The sequence below is a fragment of the Lithobates pipiens genome, unplaced genomic scaffold, assembly GCF_037356315.1.
Source record: "Lithobates pipiens isolate NorthernLeopardFrog02 unplaced genomic scaffold, aLitPip1_a1.2 Scaffold_28, whole genome shotgun sequence".
NCBI lineage: Eukaryota > Metazoa > Chordata > Amphibia > Anura > Ranidae > Lithobates > Lithobates pipiens.
Genome location: NW_027507789.1, coordinates 17,486,236 through 17,506,190, shown reverse-complemented (window position 1 = coordinate 17,506,190; position 19,955 = coordinate 17,486,236). Strand labels below are relative to the sequence as shown.

At 39.6% G+C, this 19,955-nt stretch overlaps 1 protein-coding gene across 1 annotated transcript; it reads left to right on the top strand.

The window, feature by feature from the left end:
* The first annotated feature begins 1,540 nt into the window (after positions 1-1,540).
* Positions 1,541-17,726, top strand: LOC143935144 (myosin-4-like). The gene is made up of 40 exons (XM_077458789.1): positions 1,541-1,592; positions 2,303-2,516; positions 2,616-2,759; positions 2,846-3,002; positions 4,473-4,500; positions 4,612-4,729; positions 4,815-4,907; positions 4,997-5,060; positions 5,744-5,842; positions 7,357-7,460; positions 7,577-7,715; positions 8,054-8,172; positions 8,263-8,412; positions 8,504-8,674; positions 8,791-9,100; positions 9,219-9,286; positions 9,382-9,469; positions 9,649-9,766; positions 10,064-10,187; positions 10,273-10,409; positions 10,496-10,751; positions 10,855-11,097; positions 11,213-11,389; positions 11,475-11,620; positions 11,766-11,856; positions 11,948-12,337; positions 12,421-12,547; positions 12,635-12,753; positions 13,690-13,886; positions 14,173-14,356; positions 14,449-14,614; positions 14,821-14,945; positions 15,197-15,505; positions 15,595-15,798; positions 15,884-16,009; positions 16,641-16,811; positions 16,904-17,008; positions 17,090-17,185; positions 17,290-17,421; positions 17,589-17,726. The coding sequence occupies exons 2-40, from the start codon at positions 2,316-2,318 to the stop codon at positions 17,601-17,603; spliced, it is 5,811 nt and encodes a 1,936-aa protein (XP_077314915.1). The 5' UTR covers positions 1,541-1,592; positions 2,303-2,315; the 3' UTR covers positions 17,604-17,726.
* Positions 17,727-19,955: the final 2,229 nt, after the last annotated feature.

Genomic DNA, 19,955 nt, shown 5'->3' with positions numbered 1-19,955 from the left:
TCACTGAAAGAGTGGAAGATGCTTAACAGACTTCCAGAAGAGGTAGGGAGTCTTGCTTGGGATAAACGTGGATCTATACTAAGAAAAAAATAAAAATAAAAAAAAAACATAAAAAGTAGAGAAACTTGCTTGGGTTTAACTTAGATCTACACTTAGACAAAAAGTAAAAAAAAAACTTGTTTTACGTATCAATGGGGTTGATAGTCAGGTAAATAGTCTGCGCATTGCAAGTTTTGCTCTAGGTCTGAGGGGAACATGCAAGTAAAATAATAAACTGCATTTTTCCTTGCGCATGATTGGATGATAGAAATAAGCAGAGCTTCCCTTCAGATCTGGAGCAACTGCACTTCTAGTGCACAGTATATTTGCCTTTAGTAAATCAACCTCCATGCTTCTATAAAACGTATATATTTTATAACCAACAATTAATATAATTAGATCTTTTTTCTACTCCAACCACTCAAAAAGTTAGCCAATTAGAACTTTAATCAAAGACTGACATGCAAATTATTATTTTTATTTTTTATTATTAAATGTAAAAAGGGTTACAGTGTGCTATAAATATATAGAATTACACATTGCTTTTATATATATATATATTTATATATTTATTTAATTTTATATATATATATATATATATATATATATATATATATATATATATATATATATTTATATGTGTGTGTAAAAAAAATGTCCAATTTTTTTTAAATAACAGCTATATAATATATATTGAACCAAGTTTAGAAATACAATATCTGGGTATATTTAAATTCAGTATTTAAAAATGATCTGATTAAATAACTAAAGAAGCAGCAATAAGTGACCGGATATAAAAAATGGCCTTTAGAATTGTTTTCGGGTTAAACAATATTTCAATGCTAATTATAAATGTTGAAAATAAATAATTTAGTTACCTACGTTTAGAAATACAGTATTTGAGTACAATTAAATCCGGTAACTAAAAATGATCAGGTTAAAAAATTACAGAAGCAGCAATAAGTGACTTGATATAAAAATACCTTTAGAATTGTTTTTGGTTAAACAATATTTCAATGCTAACTATACATGTTATAAATAAAAAATGTTGTGGTCTAAGTTTAGAAATACAGTATTTGAGTACAATTAAATTCAGTAGCTAAAAATGATGAGGTTAAAAAATTACAGAAGCAGCAAGAAGTGACTTGATATAAAAATAACTTGAATTGTATAGGCTAAAAAAAAATAAAAATAAAATACATTCATAAAGGTATTTTATTTTTATTCAAACTTGCCTAATAGTGTTAAGTTTTTATCATGTACAATTATAAAAAATATTTTTAACATTTATGAGGTGGGTGGGAGGGAGAAAGAAAAAAAGAAATAAAGAAAGAAAAAAAGAGAGAGAGAGAAAGATAGAAAGAAAGAAAGAGAGAGAGAGAGAGAGAAAGAAAGAAAGAAAGAAAGAAAGAAAGAAAGAAAGAGTTAGAGAGATGTGAATAAATAAGAAGTAGGAAACATAAGAAATCAATTTGCCATTTTTTTAATGAATATTTTTTTTTCCATAGCTGAAATACTTTGAACAATATTTTTCCATCTTAGAAGGACACAAGGTTGGTACATTGCCTCTGTAAAGTTTACAATTTTTTGTCCCATGTAATTAAAATAATTAATAAATTACAATTTCTTTAGATTGCATACAATTAATCACATCACAAATGTTTTAACAACAGTTATAGAATAAGGAGTTAGCAGAACATTAATTCAAATGTTATTCTCTTTAAAGCTTTCTGAAATAACAATACTTTGATGACATAGGGGGAATTTACTAAAACGGTTGCATACAGAATCTGGTGCATCTGTGAATTCTATCCAATCAGCTTCTAGGTTTTATTGTCAAAGCTTAATTGAACAAGCTGAAGTTAGAAGCTGATTGGTTACCATGCACAGCTGCACCAGATTCTGAGGGCTCCAGTTTTAGTAAATCTCTCTCAATATGTCAGGAAGGTGTCATACTGACCACTCTAAAAGTCTAGAGGATAACTACTGAAATAGTAGACCATGCTATGGGCCCTGTGTAGCCTTGAAGATAAATCCATGTAGAGCAATATTATTTGTCTAACACATTTGAATACAAATAATGTATTTAATGTTGGGACCCCCCTATAGCAATTGTTCTTAAAGTAATTCGTACTAACTAGAGGAATTGCTTTGCCATGAAGAATAAAGGGACATGAGGGCCCATTAATGATTTTGCTATGGGGCCCCAATACACCTAGTTATTGTCCTGTTAGAAGCTGACGCTTTTATTTCCTCCATACAGAAAGCCAGCAGCCATGGGTGACGGTGAGATGGCTGTGTTTGGGGAGGCCGCCCAATACCTCCGAAAGTCAGATAAGGAGAGAATTGCGGCTCAGACCCGCCCCTTTGATGCCAAAACAAATGTCTTTGTGATTGACCCCAAGCAAATGTACGTGAAAGGCGTTGTCACCGGCAGAGAAGGGGGAAAGGTCACCGTAAAGAAAGAAGACAACACCGTAAGTTGAAAAAATCAAATTATCAGCTTGGGTTGTATTTAATATAATCTGTAATAAATGCACACAGTCATGTTTTTATTGCCCCATGCTGTTCTGTAGAGTGCAACAGTGAAGGAAGATGAAATTTTCCCCATGAACCCTCCAAAGTACGATAAGATTGAAGACATGGCCATGATGACCCACTTGAACGAACCATCTGTCCTGTTTAACCTCAAAGAGCGTTATGCAGCCTGGATGATCTACGTAAGTCTCTCAGCCAGCTCAGTCCTCTGGATCTGACTCCATGACAAATTCCTGGTGTCGCTAAGTTTTTTCTGTGATCTCTGCAGACCTACTCTGGCCTTTTCTGTGCCACAGTCAACCCCTACAAGTGGCTGCCTGTGTACAACCCAGAGGTTGTTGCTGGATACAGAGGGAAGAAGCGTCAGGAGGCCCCACCACACATCTTCTCCATCTCTGATAATGCCTATCAGGCCATGTTGACTGGTGAGTACTGGGGGTTTACTTGCTAGCAGACAACACTAGATTCATATACGTAGAGTACTTTCTGGAAGTGTGGCCAAATGTAAACCTTTCATTAAGATGTTTCAAAGCAGATAGAAAACAAAATGCTCTATTTCAGCCTTTCTCAACCTTCTTACCCCAGAGGAGCCCTTGCAATTATCTTCAGGCCTCAGGGAAACACTGCTATAATTATTTATTCAGGGTCGGTGGAAAAAAGTGTCCCTTGCATTGGTTGCTAGTGGTAAGAATGCCCCCCTTACAGTTTTAGTCAGAGTGCCACCCTTACAGACAGCTAAAAAGACTATTAGTGTCATGCAGTGCCCTGAGTTAGACCCCTGTCCCACACGTCCTGCATGGCACCGCGACTGAAAAGAAAGCATGCAAAGTTTCAAACATAATTCAATACAATTTAATAAGCAACTGGTATGATGGGGCGTAGGGACAAGGCATAGGGGATGGGAAAAGAGTTCACAGGCCCAAAGGTTTAGTGAAAGGATAAAAACGCAAGGGAGAGTGGGGGAAGGGGAGATATTCAGATGTCCTCTTCCTCCTTGACATCTATCAGGTTATAGTCTCTGAGCAGACTGTGAACCAGTCTGCGACAGTCCTCAATGGACATCCTCTCCCGCTGCTGGACGAGACACACCATAAAGTATTCTTAAAGCAGCACATCACCTGCCAGGCACCATCAATGTCCTCCTGAGTAAAAGCCCTACAGAATAGTCCATTCAGCACACCAAAGTGAGTAATGGCTGTAGCACAAAGTCATTGAGCTCTGGTTCCAAGGCCCTCAAAAGGTCCTGTGCAAAGGGGCACTCACAGAAAACATGCAAAGCAGTATCCTCCTTGATGATGCAGAAAGGGCAGTGTCTGTATCTGCACAGGTTTCTGGCATGCATACATGTCCTGAGTGGGCACCCACCCTTGGATTTTCATCCATGCCAGATCTTTGTGCATGTTGGTAAGTCTCTTTGAAGAAACATTCCTCCAGACCACCTTGCAAGTGGCTGGAGGTAGGCCTGGAACAGGCTCCACAGTGGCTCAGATCAACATGTAGATAGTCTTTGGCTTCCACAAGTCGGGCTTGACTCCATGTAGCCTTTGGCTCTGCCAAATGGTAATGGACTTGGAATTATATAGGAACCAACAGATGAGAGGTCAATCAACCACAGCTCAAGGAACCCCTTAGCAACCCCTGGAGGAACTCTAGGGTGCCACAGAACCCTGGTTGAGAATGGCTGCTCTAGATGTTTAACTCAAATCATTACATAGACCTTTTTAAAAGGCCACAGTTTTACAATCCAAACCCCAGAAAAAGAAAGTACAATATGTATAAGATAAGTGGCAAATTCACATAACATATTAATTAGCAAGCTCTCACATAGATTAACATGCTATATTTGCATATAATGGGGTTGTAATGTTTACTTTCACCCTGTTTCATGTTAACAGATCGTGAAAACCAGTCTGTTCTGATTACGTAAGTTTAAAATATATAATTGAATCTATGTTGCTTTACGTTGTAAACATGAGTTGTGCAAGAGATAACTATTTTTTAATTCTATTTTTGTTACCTCTTTTTAACCTACAGTGGAGAATCTGGTGCCGGAAAGACTGTCAACACGAAACGTGTAATCCAGTACTTTGCAACAATTGCAGCTATTGGTGAGAAAAAGAAGGACGAGCCACAGCAAACTGGAAAAATCCAGGTCTGTAGCTTCCATTTCCTTCTAAGCATTGAAAATGATGCTAATAGAACAAACACAGAAACTATTTTGTTTTAAACCTTTATAGGGGAATCTGGAGGATCAAATCATCCAGGCTAACCCACTGCTGGAGGCTTTTGGTAATGCTAAGACTGTGAGGAATGACAACTCTTCCCGTTTTGTAAGTTCTACCTATTTTAACCTTATACTTCTCCTTTTTGCATTGAAAAGAAAATTGCCAGTTGACTGGTATTTCTTGTTCTGGTCTAGGGTAAATTCATCAGAATCCACTTTGGGACCACAGGAAAACTGTCCTCTGCTGATATTGAGACATGTAAGTCTTGTAGGGGAGATAATTTACTTGTAAAAACAGGGACAGTCAAACTAAAAAAAAAAAAAAGGGGGGGGACTCAGGAGATCTAGAAACAGGTCATTGTTGGTATCTCCACCAAGCAGTTATTTTCTGTTCTCTCCATACCATACCACATTGGTCATACCAGATTGGTCATACCAGCGATTTTACCTGCAAGCTGGGGGCAGGTGCACTGTGCTGTGCTGATCCTGTGATATCTCACTCACTGGCCAAAATCTAGGGCTAATCTCGAAATGGTTTACTATTTAAAGAGTTATGATAGATCCACCATGGAAGGGTTTTATGTTGTTTCCCAGAATGGAGGAGACTTAATACATAGCTCAAACACATGTGGTCTCCTTTTTACCTATCTAGTAGAAGACATAAACATGGGAATATTACCTATGCAGCTCACTGTTTAGGTGGCAAGATTTGTAAGTATATTTGAACTATTTTGCTGCTAGCCTTATAACAGGTGGCACATAATGCCCACTTACTCTTTTTACCAAAATTCCAAACAGTATAATTACAGGAAGTGCATAGACCTGACAAATATCATGATTGCAGTACATGGCTGACCAAAGTTAGGGAGGTAAACTGTTTCAAATATATATGTTGTATGACAATCTTACCTTATGAGAGCCATTGATTATTAATTGTTCTAGATCTACTGGAAAAATCCAGAGTAACATTCCAGTTGTCTGCTGAGAGGAGCTACCACATCTTCTACCAGATCATGTCCAACAAAAGGCCCGAGCTGATTGGTAAGTGATGATAAGGAATACCTATTTATTAACCTCTTTGTGTAAAAACATAAAAGTCCATCAAATGAAAGTCTGTTTCTGCAGAGGGCTAGACTGAATCATAACTCTGCTTCTTAAATCTCTTGGGGGGCTCCAGTGGGGAGATCTCTTGGTTCTGCTCTGAAGTCTCACTCCTGCTGCTACTTTTTCCATAACATAAGTATCCAACAAGGAGAGGGATTGTATTGTCCAAAGCAGCTTGGCAAAGATTTCACTGCAACCAACTCTGAGAAAATGTATAATACAACCCTTAGCCCTTGTACACACGGTCGGAGATTCAGACGGAATGTGTCCGATCGGACCGTTTTGTCGGATATTCTGACTGTGTGTGGTGTACATCGGACTGTTTCCGTCGGAGTATCCGATGGACCAAGTTTTCCAACTTGTTGGAAAAATTTTCTGACAAAATGCTCCGATCGGACATACTCCGATCATGTGTAGAGAATAACGATCGGACAAAGTGCCACGCATGCTCAGATCAAATTCCTAGACCAAAGCTATTGGCTACTAGCCTGAACGTAGTCTCGTTGTAACAAAATAACGTCATCACGTCGGATTTTCCGACAACTTTGTCCGACCGTGTGTATGCAACAGTTTCGGACAAAATCCGCTGGACAAAATCCGACGGACAAAATCCGACGGATTTGGTTGTCGGAATCTCCGACCGTGTGTACAAGGGCAAAGTGGTGTATGAATTTTGGAAGGACTGGTCTTAGGAAAACCGTTAAAGTGACTGATTAGATCTGGAGAATATATACAAATAAACATCAGAAAATTTTGACAAGGAATAGAAAATTGTCACTGAATTGGTGACTTGTGATCTGGGATGTAAACCTTAAAGCGGGAGTCCACCGGGACTCCGCGTTTTTTTTTTTTTTTTAAAAGCCAGCAGCTACAAATACTGCAGCTGCTGACTTTTAAAATAGTGACACTTACCTGTCCAGCGCGCCCGCGATGTCGGCACCCGAAGCCGATCTGTAGGTCGTCTGTCGGGTCCTGCCGCCGCCATCTTGGGTATGGGAATCAGGAAATGGAGCCTTTCGGCTTCATTTCCCAGTTCCCTACTGCGCATGCGCGAATCGCGTGGCGCAATAAGGACGCTCCCCGCTGCTTCTGGGATCTGTGTGTTTCCCAGCAGGCAGCGGGGCACTTGCGGGAAGGGGCGGGGCACTTGCGGGAAGGGGCGTAAGTTACGCCCCTTTCCGCAGAGAGCTATCCCGGAAGTGGGTGCAGTTACCTGGATTATCCAGGTAACTGCACCCCCCTCCCCCCTGAAAGGTGCCGATTGTGGCACCGGAGGGGGGGAGGGTTCCGATGAGCGGAAGGTCCACTTTAGGGTGGACCTCCGCTTTAAGATGGACCTAAAATCATATTAAGAAAAAAAACCTGGTTTCTCAAGGCTGGTTATTAGTTAAAATGACTGTAATGTCTGCAACAAAAAAAAAAAAAAAACATGCATCCCTTCCTTATTCCAGACATGCTTCTGATTACCACCAACCCCTATGACTTCCACTTTGTCAGCCAAGGTGAGATCACCGTGGCCAGCATAGATGATCAAGAAGAATTAATGGCCACCGATGTAAGTGGACTCTCTGCAACATTATACTTTTAACGCTTTGATTTACCAAATGCAGTGTATATATTAATGTGTTACAGTCAAGGAGACGTTTAATCTACTGAGTTTTTGTTTAACAGAGTGCCATTGACATCCTGGGCTTCAACCCAGACGAGAAGGTAGGGATTTACAAAATGACCGGCGCTGTGATGCACTACGGTAACATGAAGTTCAAGCAGAAGCAAAGAGAGGAGCAGGCTGAGCCAGACGGCACAGAAGGTGAGAATTAAAGAGCATCTTCGGTCATTCAAAAAAAAATATATAAATACTGCAGCTGCTGACTTTTAAAAAAAAAGGGACATTTACTAGTCCAGGCATCCAGCGCTGTCCTCACCTGGGCCGGTTCTTCGCCTGTCTTTGGTGCAGACATGTGGACTGTGGAAAGCCGGCTGTGATTTTAAGTGAATCCTTTATTAGCACTAGAAAAACTGTTATTATTTATTAATGTACCAAAAAAAGACAGAGCGATATTACTTATTATTATGCTCTTTAAACATAATCTCTATCGTTTGAATTGATTTATTCAAGACATTAAAACAAATATTACTATTCTTCAGAGGCTGACAAGATTGCCTATCTAATGGGCCTCAACTCAGCTGATCTCCTGAAAGCTCTGTGCTACCCCAGGGTCAAAGTCGGAAATGAATTTGTCACCAAAGGTCAAACTGTCCAGCAGGTAAACTTCACTTTTTTGCTTCCATATAATTTTTTTTTTTGTTTTTAAAATTGATAAAACAGAAGCCTCATTGTCATCTTTGATCTTTAGGTATACAACAACGTTGGTGCCCTGGCCAAGTCTGTCTTTGAGAAGATGTTCTTGTGGATGGTCATTCGTATCAACCAGCAGCTGGACACCAAGCAAGCAAGGCAGCACTATATTGGCGTCTTGGATATTGCCGGCTTTGAGATCTTTGATGTGAGTAAAATGACTTGGTTAATGAATGTCCTGTTATGTACTTGTCTTCATTGGAAGAAGTTAACTCATTATATTGTATTCTTTTGAATAGTACAACAGCTTGGAGCAGCTTTGTATCAACTTCACCAATGAGAAACTGCAACAGTTCTTTAACCACCACATGTTCGTGCTGGAACAAGAGGAGTACAAGAAGGAAGGCATCGAGTGGGAGTTCATTGACTTTGGCATGGACTTGGCTGCCTGCATTGAGCTTATTGAAAAGGTATTTAATATAAAAATTGGCATTTGTCAGTAACATTACATATTTTGAGCACTAATGTCATTAGTAATATGCTTCAGCAGTACCAAGTTTCTTAAGATTTACTGTTTTGTATTTAGCCTATGGGTATCTTCTCCATCCTTGAAGAGGAGTGCATGTTCCCCAAGGCAACAGACCAGTCCTTCACCAACAAGCTGTATGACCAACATTTGGGCAAGTCCAACAACTTCCAAAAACCCAAACCTGGCAAAGGCAAAGCTGACGCTCACTTCTCCCTGGTCCACTATGCTGGAACTGTGGATTACAACATCAGTGGCTGGCTGGACAAGAATAAGGACCCACTGAATGACAGTGTCATTCAGCTTTACCAGAAGTCTTCAGTAAAACTCTTATCCTTCCTGTATTCTGGCCATAATGCTACTGACGCAGGTATTACATGGTTTCATCATCTGCTCGAATCAATAACATGTTAATCACTATACAGCATCCTAGTCAGTCTTCTTATACAGTATATTAACTTAACTTACATTTTTTTTTTTTTTTACAGATTCCGGTTCAAAGAAGGGTGGCAAGAAGAAGGGTTCCTCTTTCCAGACTGTGTCTGCTCTTTTCAGGGTAAACATTTAAAAAAAAAAATATGAATTAGAATACCAATAGTTTAGTGCATTTCTTTAGCTTTAATGATACAATTATCACTGCTCAACCCACAGGAGAATTTGAACAAATTGATGTCAAACTTGAGGAGCACCCACCCTCATTTTGTGCGCTGCTTGATCCCCAATGAAACCAAGACCCCAGGTCAGCTGAACAAAATTATTTGATTTGATAGGAAACATAATTCCTGTTAAAATATTGATTCAGATTTTTTTCCTTAATTTAGATATTATAGTTCATCATTTGCTTATGCACCAGCTTACAATTTTAAATCTGTTAAATACTGTGGATTCTCTTTAACAATTAAAAATTGTTATCTTTAGGTGCTATGGATCATTATTTGGTCATGCACCAGCTCAGGTGTAACGGGGTGCTGGAGGGCATCAGGATCTGCAGGAAAGGCTTCCCCAGCAGAATCATCTACGGTGACTTCAAACAACGGTATGGGCCACATCGGACACTGAGGGGGGGATTTACTAAAACTGGAGAGTGTAAAATCTGGTGCAGCTCTGCATAGAAACCAATTAGCTTCCAGGTTTTATTGTCAAGGCTTAGTTGAACAAGCTAAAGTTAGAAGCTGATTGGCTACCATGTACAGCTGCACCAGATTCTGAGTGCTCTTGTTTTAGTAAACCTCCCCTAAGTGTGCATATGGAATTAACATACCATAACAAAAGTGTGAAGTTAAGGAAGTTCTATTTAGTTTAGTTTACAAATGTGTTACTCTTTGTAATACAGTTACAAGGTCCTGAATGCAAGTGCCATCCCAGAAGGCCAGTTTATTGACAGCAAAAAGGCTTCTGAGAAGCTTCTTGGATCCATTGATGTTGACCACACACAGTACAAATTTGGACACACTAAGGTATTTTTACGGTTTGTGCAATTTTAGGTAATCAAATAGTACAAGCAAAACAATATAATATTATTTTATTTGACTTGATGCACAGGTGTTCTTTAAAGCTGGTCTGCTGGGTGTCCTTGAGGAGATGCGAGATGATAAGTTGGCACAACTGATTACTCGTACTCAGGCCATTTGCAGAGGATATCTCATGAGGGTTGAGTTCAGGAAAATGATGGAGAGGAGGTACCTTCAAGTTCTTTGTTCTTAACTTAATCAATTTTTAAACCAGATATGTCTAATCTGACTCTGAGTGCTACATTTTGTTCCAGAGAGTCCATCTTCTGCATCCAGTACAATGTCCGCTCCTTCATGAATGTCAAGCATTGGCCATGGATGAAACTCTACTTCAAGATCAAGCCTTTGCTAAAGAGCGCTGAATCTGAGAAGGAAATGGCCAACATGAAGGAAGAGTTTGAGAAGACAAAGGAGGCTCTGGCCAAGTCAGAGGCAAAGAAGAAGGAGCTTGAAGAGAAAATGGTAGCCATCATTCAAGAGAAGAATGACCTGCAGCTCCAAGTTGCATCTGTAAGTGTTTACCCATTTATAATAACGCTTCAGACCAAAAAACCTTGCATGATACACAATCTAAGAATAACAATTTATACCTATAATTAAATGTACTTCCCAGGAATCTGAGGGCCTAGCAGATGCAGAGGAAAGGTGTGAGGGTCTCATCAAAGCCAAGATTCAACTGGAGGCCAAAATCAAGGAGGCCAATGAGAGACTAGAAGATGAAGAAGAATCAAATGCAGAGCTGACAGCCAAAAAGAGGAAACTTGAAGATGAATGTTCTGAGCTGAAAAAGGACATTGATGATCTTGAACTGACTTTGGCCAAAGTAGAGAAAGAGAAGCATGCTACAGAAAACAAGGTATTTTCATTTTCTACTTGGTACTCTTCAACATCAACAGTTAAGAGTTACCCAACTATGTTATTTGCAGCTAATGTTTTGGGGTAATCACACTTAAATATAATTTGAAATGTAGGTTAAGAACCTCACTGAAGAAATGGCTGTTCTTGATGAGAACATTGCCAAACTTTCTAAAGAAAAGAAAGCCCTTCAAGAAGCCCATCAACAAACTCTGGATGATCTACAAGCAGAAGAGGACAAGGTCAATACTCTGAGCAAGGCCAAGACCAAGCTGGAGCAGCAAGTTGATGATGTATGTGGAAGTATAAAAAATATATACTGGTGCTAAAAGTTATATAAAAATGTCACACGTTTGAACAAGTTTTCTTTTCTTGTAGCTGGAGGGATCTCTTGAACAAGAGAAGAAGCTCCGCATGGACATGGAGAGAGCAAAGAGGAAGCTGGAGGGTGATCTGAAGTTGTCTCAGGAATCAACAATGGACCTGGAAAATGAAAGGCAACAGCTGGATGAAAAAGTTAAAAAGTAAGACATTTTAATCAGATATGTAGGGAACTGGGTGTCCCACTTCCCCCTGTTGTTGATGTTTTGTATAATTTAGATTTTGTGTTGTTTTGTGCACCATTTCATACCTTGAAGTCTCACATAAGTCTGTCTTCTAACTTAACAGGAAGGAGTTTGAAATTAGCCAGCTTCAAAGTAAAATTGAAGATGAGCAGGCCTTGGGTGCACAATTGCAGAAAAAAATCAAAGAGCTTCAGGTAGATTTTTTCCAACAAACATGACAATACCAACTTTGTGCTTTTCCTATCAACTGTGTTATAAGAAAATGTCAATTTGTGTTAACATTAGGCCCGCATTGAGGAACTTGAAGAAGAAATAGAGGCAGAGCGAGCAGCTCGTGCCAAGGCTGAGAAAACACGCGCAGACCTTTCCAGAGAGCTTGAAGAGATCAGCGAGCGTCTAGAGGAAGCTGGTGGGGCAACATCTGCTCAGATTGAACTGAACAAGAAACGTGAAGCAGAATTCCAGAAAATGAGACGAGACCTAGAGGAGGCCACCTTGCAGCATGAAGCCACTGCTTCAGCACTTAGGAAGAAGCACGCTGATAGTGTAGCTGAACTTGGAGAACAAATAGACAACCTTCAAAGAGTCAAACAGAAATTAGAAAAGGAGAAGAGTGAGCTGAAGATGGAGATTGATGACCTCGCCAGCAACATGGATAGTGTCTCTAAGTCCAAGGTAAATAAAATACTACATTGGCTTTTATTGCCAACCAATACAATTCTGAATACTGGAAATAATGACTTTGATTTACCTTGTAGGCCAACTTAGAGAAGATGTGCAGAACTCTTGAGGACCAATACAGTGAAACTAAAGCCAAAGAAGATGAGCATCAGAGAGTAATTAATGACTTAAATGCTCAAAAAGCACGTCTTCATACAGAAAATGGTAATTTTTGAATGCCAAGAGTAAAAAAGATGACACATAACAGATTCACAAAATATGCTTAACTACAATGTTATTCTTATAAAATAGGTGAATATACCCGTCAGCTGGAGGAAAAAGAATCTCTTGTCTCTCAGCTCTCTAGAGGAAAACAAGCCTTCACCCAACAAACCGAGGAGCTGAAGAGACAGCTTGAGGAGGAGACCAAGGTACTTTGGCCATACACAAAAAAAATTGTGAAACACTATCTTAAGTATATGCTTTTGCAAAAATAAAGTTTAATGATAAGGGCCAAAAATCAACTCTTACTATTCATCTGACATAGTTCTTATGACTGGTGTGTTTAGGACAATTCACTAAAATTGTTGGGAATGGTACCTTTAGGAATTCATTTAACTGGTGCATACCCAACACATACAATATAATTTCATTAATAATGTAAGCCTTTCCTACATCCGCCCATCATTAAATTAGGACAGCTTGTGTTGCAGCTTTTCACAGAAACTTTAAGGCTAACAATTGCTTAGTGTCATTTTCAGACTTCTCCCAGGGCTCATGTTGACTTGGAGCACAATCATTAATGATATTCCCTTATAGAAGCCCACGTGGTAAATTGCTCTTATATGGGCTCTTTGGAAATCAGTACAGAATTTCAGTTTCTGACTAGACTGTGAGAAGACAACACTTAACCCACCATTTGCCCTTAACTTAACCCTACCATTAACCTTTACCCACCATTTGCCCTTAACCTAAGCCTACCATTAACCTTTACCCAACACGTACCTAACCATTAAATACCTACCCTGTTGGCATTTGAAAATATCTCACAGCACCAATATCTGGGTGCCTATCTGTAGAGGGGGCAGGGCATTGTACTAGAGGTGAGTAGTATGTTGGTTCATACCGGGCTGATATTTACTACTACAACATATACAATTATACCTGGAAGCAGGCTGCAGGTCTAAACTTTAATGCAGAAAAACAGTCCTTGAATGCCCATAATGAATTGTGTATGCCATGCTTGTAAATAATGCTAAACCTTACATACTTGTCATTAATCGATCATAATTTTTTGTCAGCTATTTTTAATGCTATAATAGAAGACTGTTTGTCTTACATTTATAAAATGTCCCTTTACCTTCAAGGCCAAGAATGCCCTTGCTCATGCACTTCAGTCTGCCCGCCATGACTGTGACCTTCTCAGGGAGCAATATGAAGAGGAACAGGAAGCCAAGGGTGAACTTCAGCGTTCACTCTCCAAAGCCAACAGTGAGGTTTCTCAATGGAGAACAAAATATGAGACAGATGCCATTCAGCGCACAGAGGAACTGGAAGAGGCCAAGTAAGATTCTGTCAGGTTTTTAAAATAAATGGTGTAGAGGCTTTTGAATGATATCCTTCAATGTGAATTGAATTAGAGTTAAAGTTGTTCAAGTTTCAACCAGTGGAAAATGATACTGATGATCATCTTCCACCAGTGGAAGATGATATTTATTTCAAATAATGCGATAGTGAAATTCTGACATCCACAGATAAGCAATTTTATCTTTGTAATGTAAATTTTTTGTGAGCATTATATATATCATCTCTATAATCTCATCTCTATAATATCATCTCTTGCATAACAGGAAGAAGCTGGCCCAGCGTCTGCAAGAGGCTGAAGAACAAATTGAGGCTGTCAACTCTAAATGTGCTTCTCTGGAAAAGACCAAACAGAGACTACAATGTGAAGTAGAGGATCTCATGGTGGATGTAGAACGTTCCAACTCAGCATGTGCCGCTCTGGATAAGAAGCAAAGGAACTTTGACAAGGTGTGCTAAAAAATAGAAGCAAGAGAAGATTTTGATGTAAGTGTAGTGGTCTGAACTTATGAAATAAAAAAATATTATTTTGCATTGAATAGGTCCTGTCTGAATGGAAGCAGAAGTATGAGGAGGCCCAGGCTGAACTTGAAGCTGCTCAAAAGGAATCTAGAGGTCTCAGCACAGAAGTTTTCAAGATGAAGAACAACTATGAGGAAGCACTCGACCAGCTTGAGACACTGAAGAGGGAAAACAAGAACCTCCAACGTATGTCCAACTTTACATTTAACATAGGGGAGGAGCAAAGAAACTATCATTTTGGAACATAATTATTGTATAAAGTGACTTTCTTTGTAATTTTGGCCACCAGCACTGAATTTGTTTGGTCATATATTTTTGTTTGCACAAAAGTAGTGTTTGAAGGTTCTTTGATCCTGACTATGGCAAAATATGCTCTTTTCTTACGATTGTAGAGGAGATCTCAGATCTGACAGAGCAAGTTGCCGAGTCTGGAAAGAGCATCCATGAGATTGAGAAAGCCAAGAAACAGGTTGAGCAGGAAAAATCTGAGCTGCAATCAGCACTGGAAGAAGCTGAGGTAGGCAGACTGGACAATGTTATGCTTTAAAACTCTTTGATATTTTGGGCTCTATGTATAAAATTTTTGCTGTACTAGCAGTCAATACAAAAAATTGCCTATTTTTCTTAAATATGTGTAATTCCTACATCATGAGTGCCATCTGGTGTCCATATTGCATTTCAGAGGGAAAAAAAAAACACATTATGGCCACTATACATAAACCACTGAGTCTTCATAGATCTTCGTATTTACAAATTTGTAACATTTAGGGATCTCTGGAACATGAAGAGGCCAAGATCCTCCGTGTACAGCTTGAATTGAACCAGGTGAAGTCTGAGGTTGACAGAAAGGTGGCTGAAAAGGAGGAAGAGATTGAACAGCTCAAGAGAAATAGCCAGAGGGCCCTGGAGTCCATGCAGACTTCCCTAGATTCTGAGGTCAGAAGCAGGAATGATGCGCTGAGACTAAAGAAGAAGATGGAGGGAGATCTCAATGAGATGGAGATCCAACTGAGCCATGCCAACCGACAGGCAGCTGAGGCCCAGAAACAGCTTAGGAATGTCCAGGGACAATTCAAGGTATAAAATAATTACCTTCATGAATGCTTACCTTTTTTGTGGCTTTACAAAAATATCATAATCAGCAACACTGTGTTCCTTCAATTTAGGATGCCCAACTGCATCTTGATGATGCTATTAGAGGAAATGATGACCTTAAGGAACAGCTGGCTATTGTGGAGAGGAGAAACAATCTCATGCAAGCAGAAATTGAAGAGATGAGGTCTGCCCTGGAACAGACAGAGCGTGGTCGCAAAGTGGCTGAGCACGAGCTGCTCGATGTCACCGAACGTGTCCAACTTCTACATACACAGGTAACGATGACGGCTCATTCCTAACAAATCTGAATAAAGCAATAACAGAACACGTGACAACTTTTTGGGTATCTTTATCCAACAGAACACCAGTCTGATCAACACTAAGAAGAAGCTTGAAGCTGATGTTTCTCAGTTCCAAAGTGAAGTGGATGAAGCTATCCAAGAATGCAGGAATGCAGATGACAAAGCTAAGAAGGCAATCACAGATGTAAGTCCCAATTCATCCATAATTAGTAAATCGCATGGTAATGAAATACATGCCTCACACGACCATTTGCAGCTTCCTATTCAAACTATTGCAATTTCAAAACAATATGTCAACGTAACTTTCCCAAACTATGCTTTGGAAGATATTTTAGTTGATCCTATATGTAGAAGCCCTTGTACACACGGTCGGAGAATCCGTCGGAATGTGTCCTATCTGACCGTGTCGTTGGATAATCCGATTGTGTGTGGTATGCATCGGACTGATTTCGTCGGAATATCCGTCATACCCAATTTTCCAACATGTTGGAAATATTTCCCGACCAACTGGGCCGGTCGGACATACTCCGTCATGTGTAGAGAATTTTGATTGGACCAAGTGCCACGCATGCTCAGATCAAATTCCTACATCAAAGCTATTGGCTACTAGTCCGAATGTAGTCCCATCGTAACAAAAATTACGTCATCACGTTCTGAAAGATCAGATTTTTCGCCAACTTTGTCCGACCGTGTGTATGCAACAGTTTCGGACAAGATCCAATGGACAAAATCCGACGGATTTGGTTGTGGAAATCTCCGACCGTGTGTACAGGGGCGAAGATCTTTGTTAATGTGCTTGCTCTTTTATTTTATAGGCTGCCATGATGGCTGAAGAGCTGAAGAAGGAGCAGGACACCAGCGCTCACCTCGAGAGGATGAAGAAGAACCTTGAACAGACTGTGAAGGATCTCCAACATCGCCTGGATGAGGCTGAGCAACTGGCAATGAAAGGTGGCAAGAAGCAATTGCAAAAACTGGAGAGCAGGGTAAGCGGTCTTTTATATATTTACAGTATTTGATAATGAATATGTATTTGACATGTTTAACACAGTGATATCATTTCCTTTTTTTTTTTTAGGTGCGTGAACTTGAAAACGAGCTTGAAGCTGAACAAAAACGGGGCTCTGATGCCATCAAGGGTGTACGCAAGTATGAGAGGAGAGTCAAGGAACTGACTTACCAGGTATATACCGTGTTTCTTAGAGATGAAACATTCTATTTGAACTTTATATTCTATATCTCATATTGATTCTCTACTTTACAGACTGAGGAGGACAAGAAGAATGTGTTCAGGCTTCAGGACCTGGTAGACAAACTGCAGCTGAAGGTCAAAGCCTACAAGAGACAGGCTGAGGAATCTGTAAGTACAATTTTTATGGGGTGGAGGGTTATTTCTAGACATTAAGAGTCCGTAGTTTCCTTTGAAATAATTCATAACCTCCCATCACATCACTTTCCTTGTAGGAGGAACAAGCCAATGCACATATGTCTAGGTTCAGGAAAACCCAGCATGAGTTGGAGGAGGCTGAAGAGCGCGCCGACATTGCTGAGTCCCAGGTCAACAAACTGAGAGTCAAGAGCCGGGATATCAGCAAGGCAAGTAGAGTTCTCTTATAGAGGATCATTATTTACCTTCATTTATACAATGTCAAAATATACTGCAATATAACTCCAGAATCAAAATGATGAATCCCTGAACTGTAGACTAGAAGTTTTCGTCATTATTTTTGTATCTAAATCATATATTTTTTTTTTCTCTGCAGAAGGTAGAAGAGTAATGAAACGGACCGAAAAGAAGATATTTACAAAGGATGTTCATAAAATATGAGCTGTGTTTGTAAATATGAAACCCACTTTATAGTTTTCTTAGGCTCTAGATGCAAATAAATAATCAGTCAGTATCTAAATGTCTCCATTCATTTTTTTTTGGTAATCAATTAAGAAATAAGGTGTGGTTGTGTGTAATCAAGTGAGATAGTCAACTTGTTCTGGACTGATCGTAAAATTAGACTGAGATATAATGGTTACTGACATGCACACATACACACACACACACATGTATACACATTAACACTTATACACACAAAAACACTCCTACCGACACCATATGTACAAACACACACATATATACAAATTAACACTTCTAAACAAACACACCTACCCATACACATGCACACACACACACAGACATCCATACGTACACACATACATATATACAAGCACACACACATATACACATACATGCATACACCCATATACATGCACACACACATATACACATACATGCGTACACCCATATATACACACACACACACACACACACACAGACATCCATACGTACACACATACATATATACACGCACACACACATATGCACATACATGCATATACCCATATACATGCACACACACATATACACATACATGCATACACCCATATACATACACACACATATATGTATACAAATTAACACTTATACATACACAAGCACTCCTACCCATACACCCACACACCTACCCATACATACACACACACACACACACACACACACACACACACAGACACCCATACATACAAACACACACATACAGTATCTAAAAAAAAGTGAGTACACCCCTCACATTTTTGTCAATATTTTATTCTATCTTTTCATGTGACAACACTGAAGAAATGACATTTTGCTACAATGTAAAGTAGTGAGTGTACAGCTTGTATAACAGTGTACATTTGCTGTCCCCTCAAAATAACTCAACACACAGCCATTAATGTCTAAAGCGCTGGCAACAAAAGTGAGTACACCCAGGCCCGGATTTACTCCCTTTGCCGCCCCAAGGCCGGGTCCTTCAATGCCGCCGCCGCCGCCCCCCCACCACACACACACCACCATTCTCATCCTTTATCGATGACTGCTACAATAGATCAAATAGATCAATTAAAAACATATCTCCACACACAAGAACACTGAAAATAACTGCCTTTAAATGTACAGACTGAAAATACTCTGTAATGCAGAAAATGCCTTTTAAAGATTATAGCAGTAAGACATTTTTTAGTTCTAACTTTTCTTTTGGCAAACTCATCAATAATATCTTCGTAGGACAAAGTATTGTTCTGACTCAATGGCAAGTAAAGCTAAACTGGTCAGTCTGATTGCTATACTTTAATGCACATCAATAACACTCACTGGGCAGTGGAGCAATCCCAAATAATTGAGCAAGTAAAGCAGCACATTAATACACATACTACAGGAGAGGGTCAGAGAGTGCAGACATACTGCATGAGATTATCAGAGACTGCGGACATACTGCATGAGATTATCAGAGACTGCGGACATACTGCATGAGATTATCAGAGACTGTGGACATACTGCATGAGATAATCAGAGACTGCGGACATACTGCATGAGATTATCAGAGACTGCAGACATGCTGCACAGGATTATAAGAGACTGTGGACATACTGCACAGGATTAAAAGAGACTGCAGACATACTGCACAAGATTATAAGAGACTGCAGACATACTGCACAAGATTATAAGAGACTGCAGACATACTGCACAAGATTATAAGAGACTGCAGACATACTGCACAGGATTATAAGAGGCTGTGGACATGCTGCACAGGATTATAAGAGACTGCAGACATACTGCACAGGATTATAAGAGGCTGTGGACATACTGCACAGGATTATAAGAGACTGCAGACATACTGCACAGGATTATAAGAGGCTGTGGACATACTGCACAGGATTATAAGAGACTGCAGACATACTGTATGAGATTATCAGAGACTGCAGACATACTGCACAAGATTATAAGAGACTGTGGGCATACTGCACAGGATTATAAGAGACTGCAGACATACTGTATGAGATTATCAGAGACTGCAGACATACTGTATGAGATTATCAGAGACTGCAGACATACTGCACAAGATTATAAGAGACTGTGGGCATACTGCACAGGATTATAAGAGACTGCAGACATACTGCACAAGATTATAAGAGACTGTGGGCATACTGCACAGGATTATAAGAGACTGCAGACATGCAGACATACTGCACAGGATTATAAGAGACTGCAGACATACTGCACAGGATTATAAGAGGCTGTGGACATACTGCACAGGATT

Bases quoted from the DNA above. Each gene is read 5' to 3' on its own strand.
- LOC143935144 (XM_077458789.1), top strand. From the start codon at position 2,316: ATGGGTGACGGTGAGATGGCTGTGTTTGGGGAGGCCGCCCAATACCTC. The intron at 10,752-10,854 runs GTAAGTGTTTAC...TGTACTTCCCAG, and splicing joins TGCAGCTCCAAGTTGCATCT to GAATCTGAGGGCCTAGCAGA. The intron at 17,009-17,089 runs GTATATACCGTG...TCTACTTTACAG, and splicing joins TCAAGGAACTGACTTACCAG to ACTGAGGAGGACAAGAAGAA.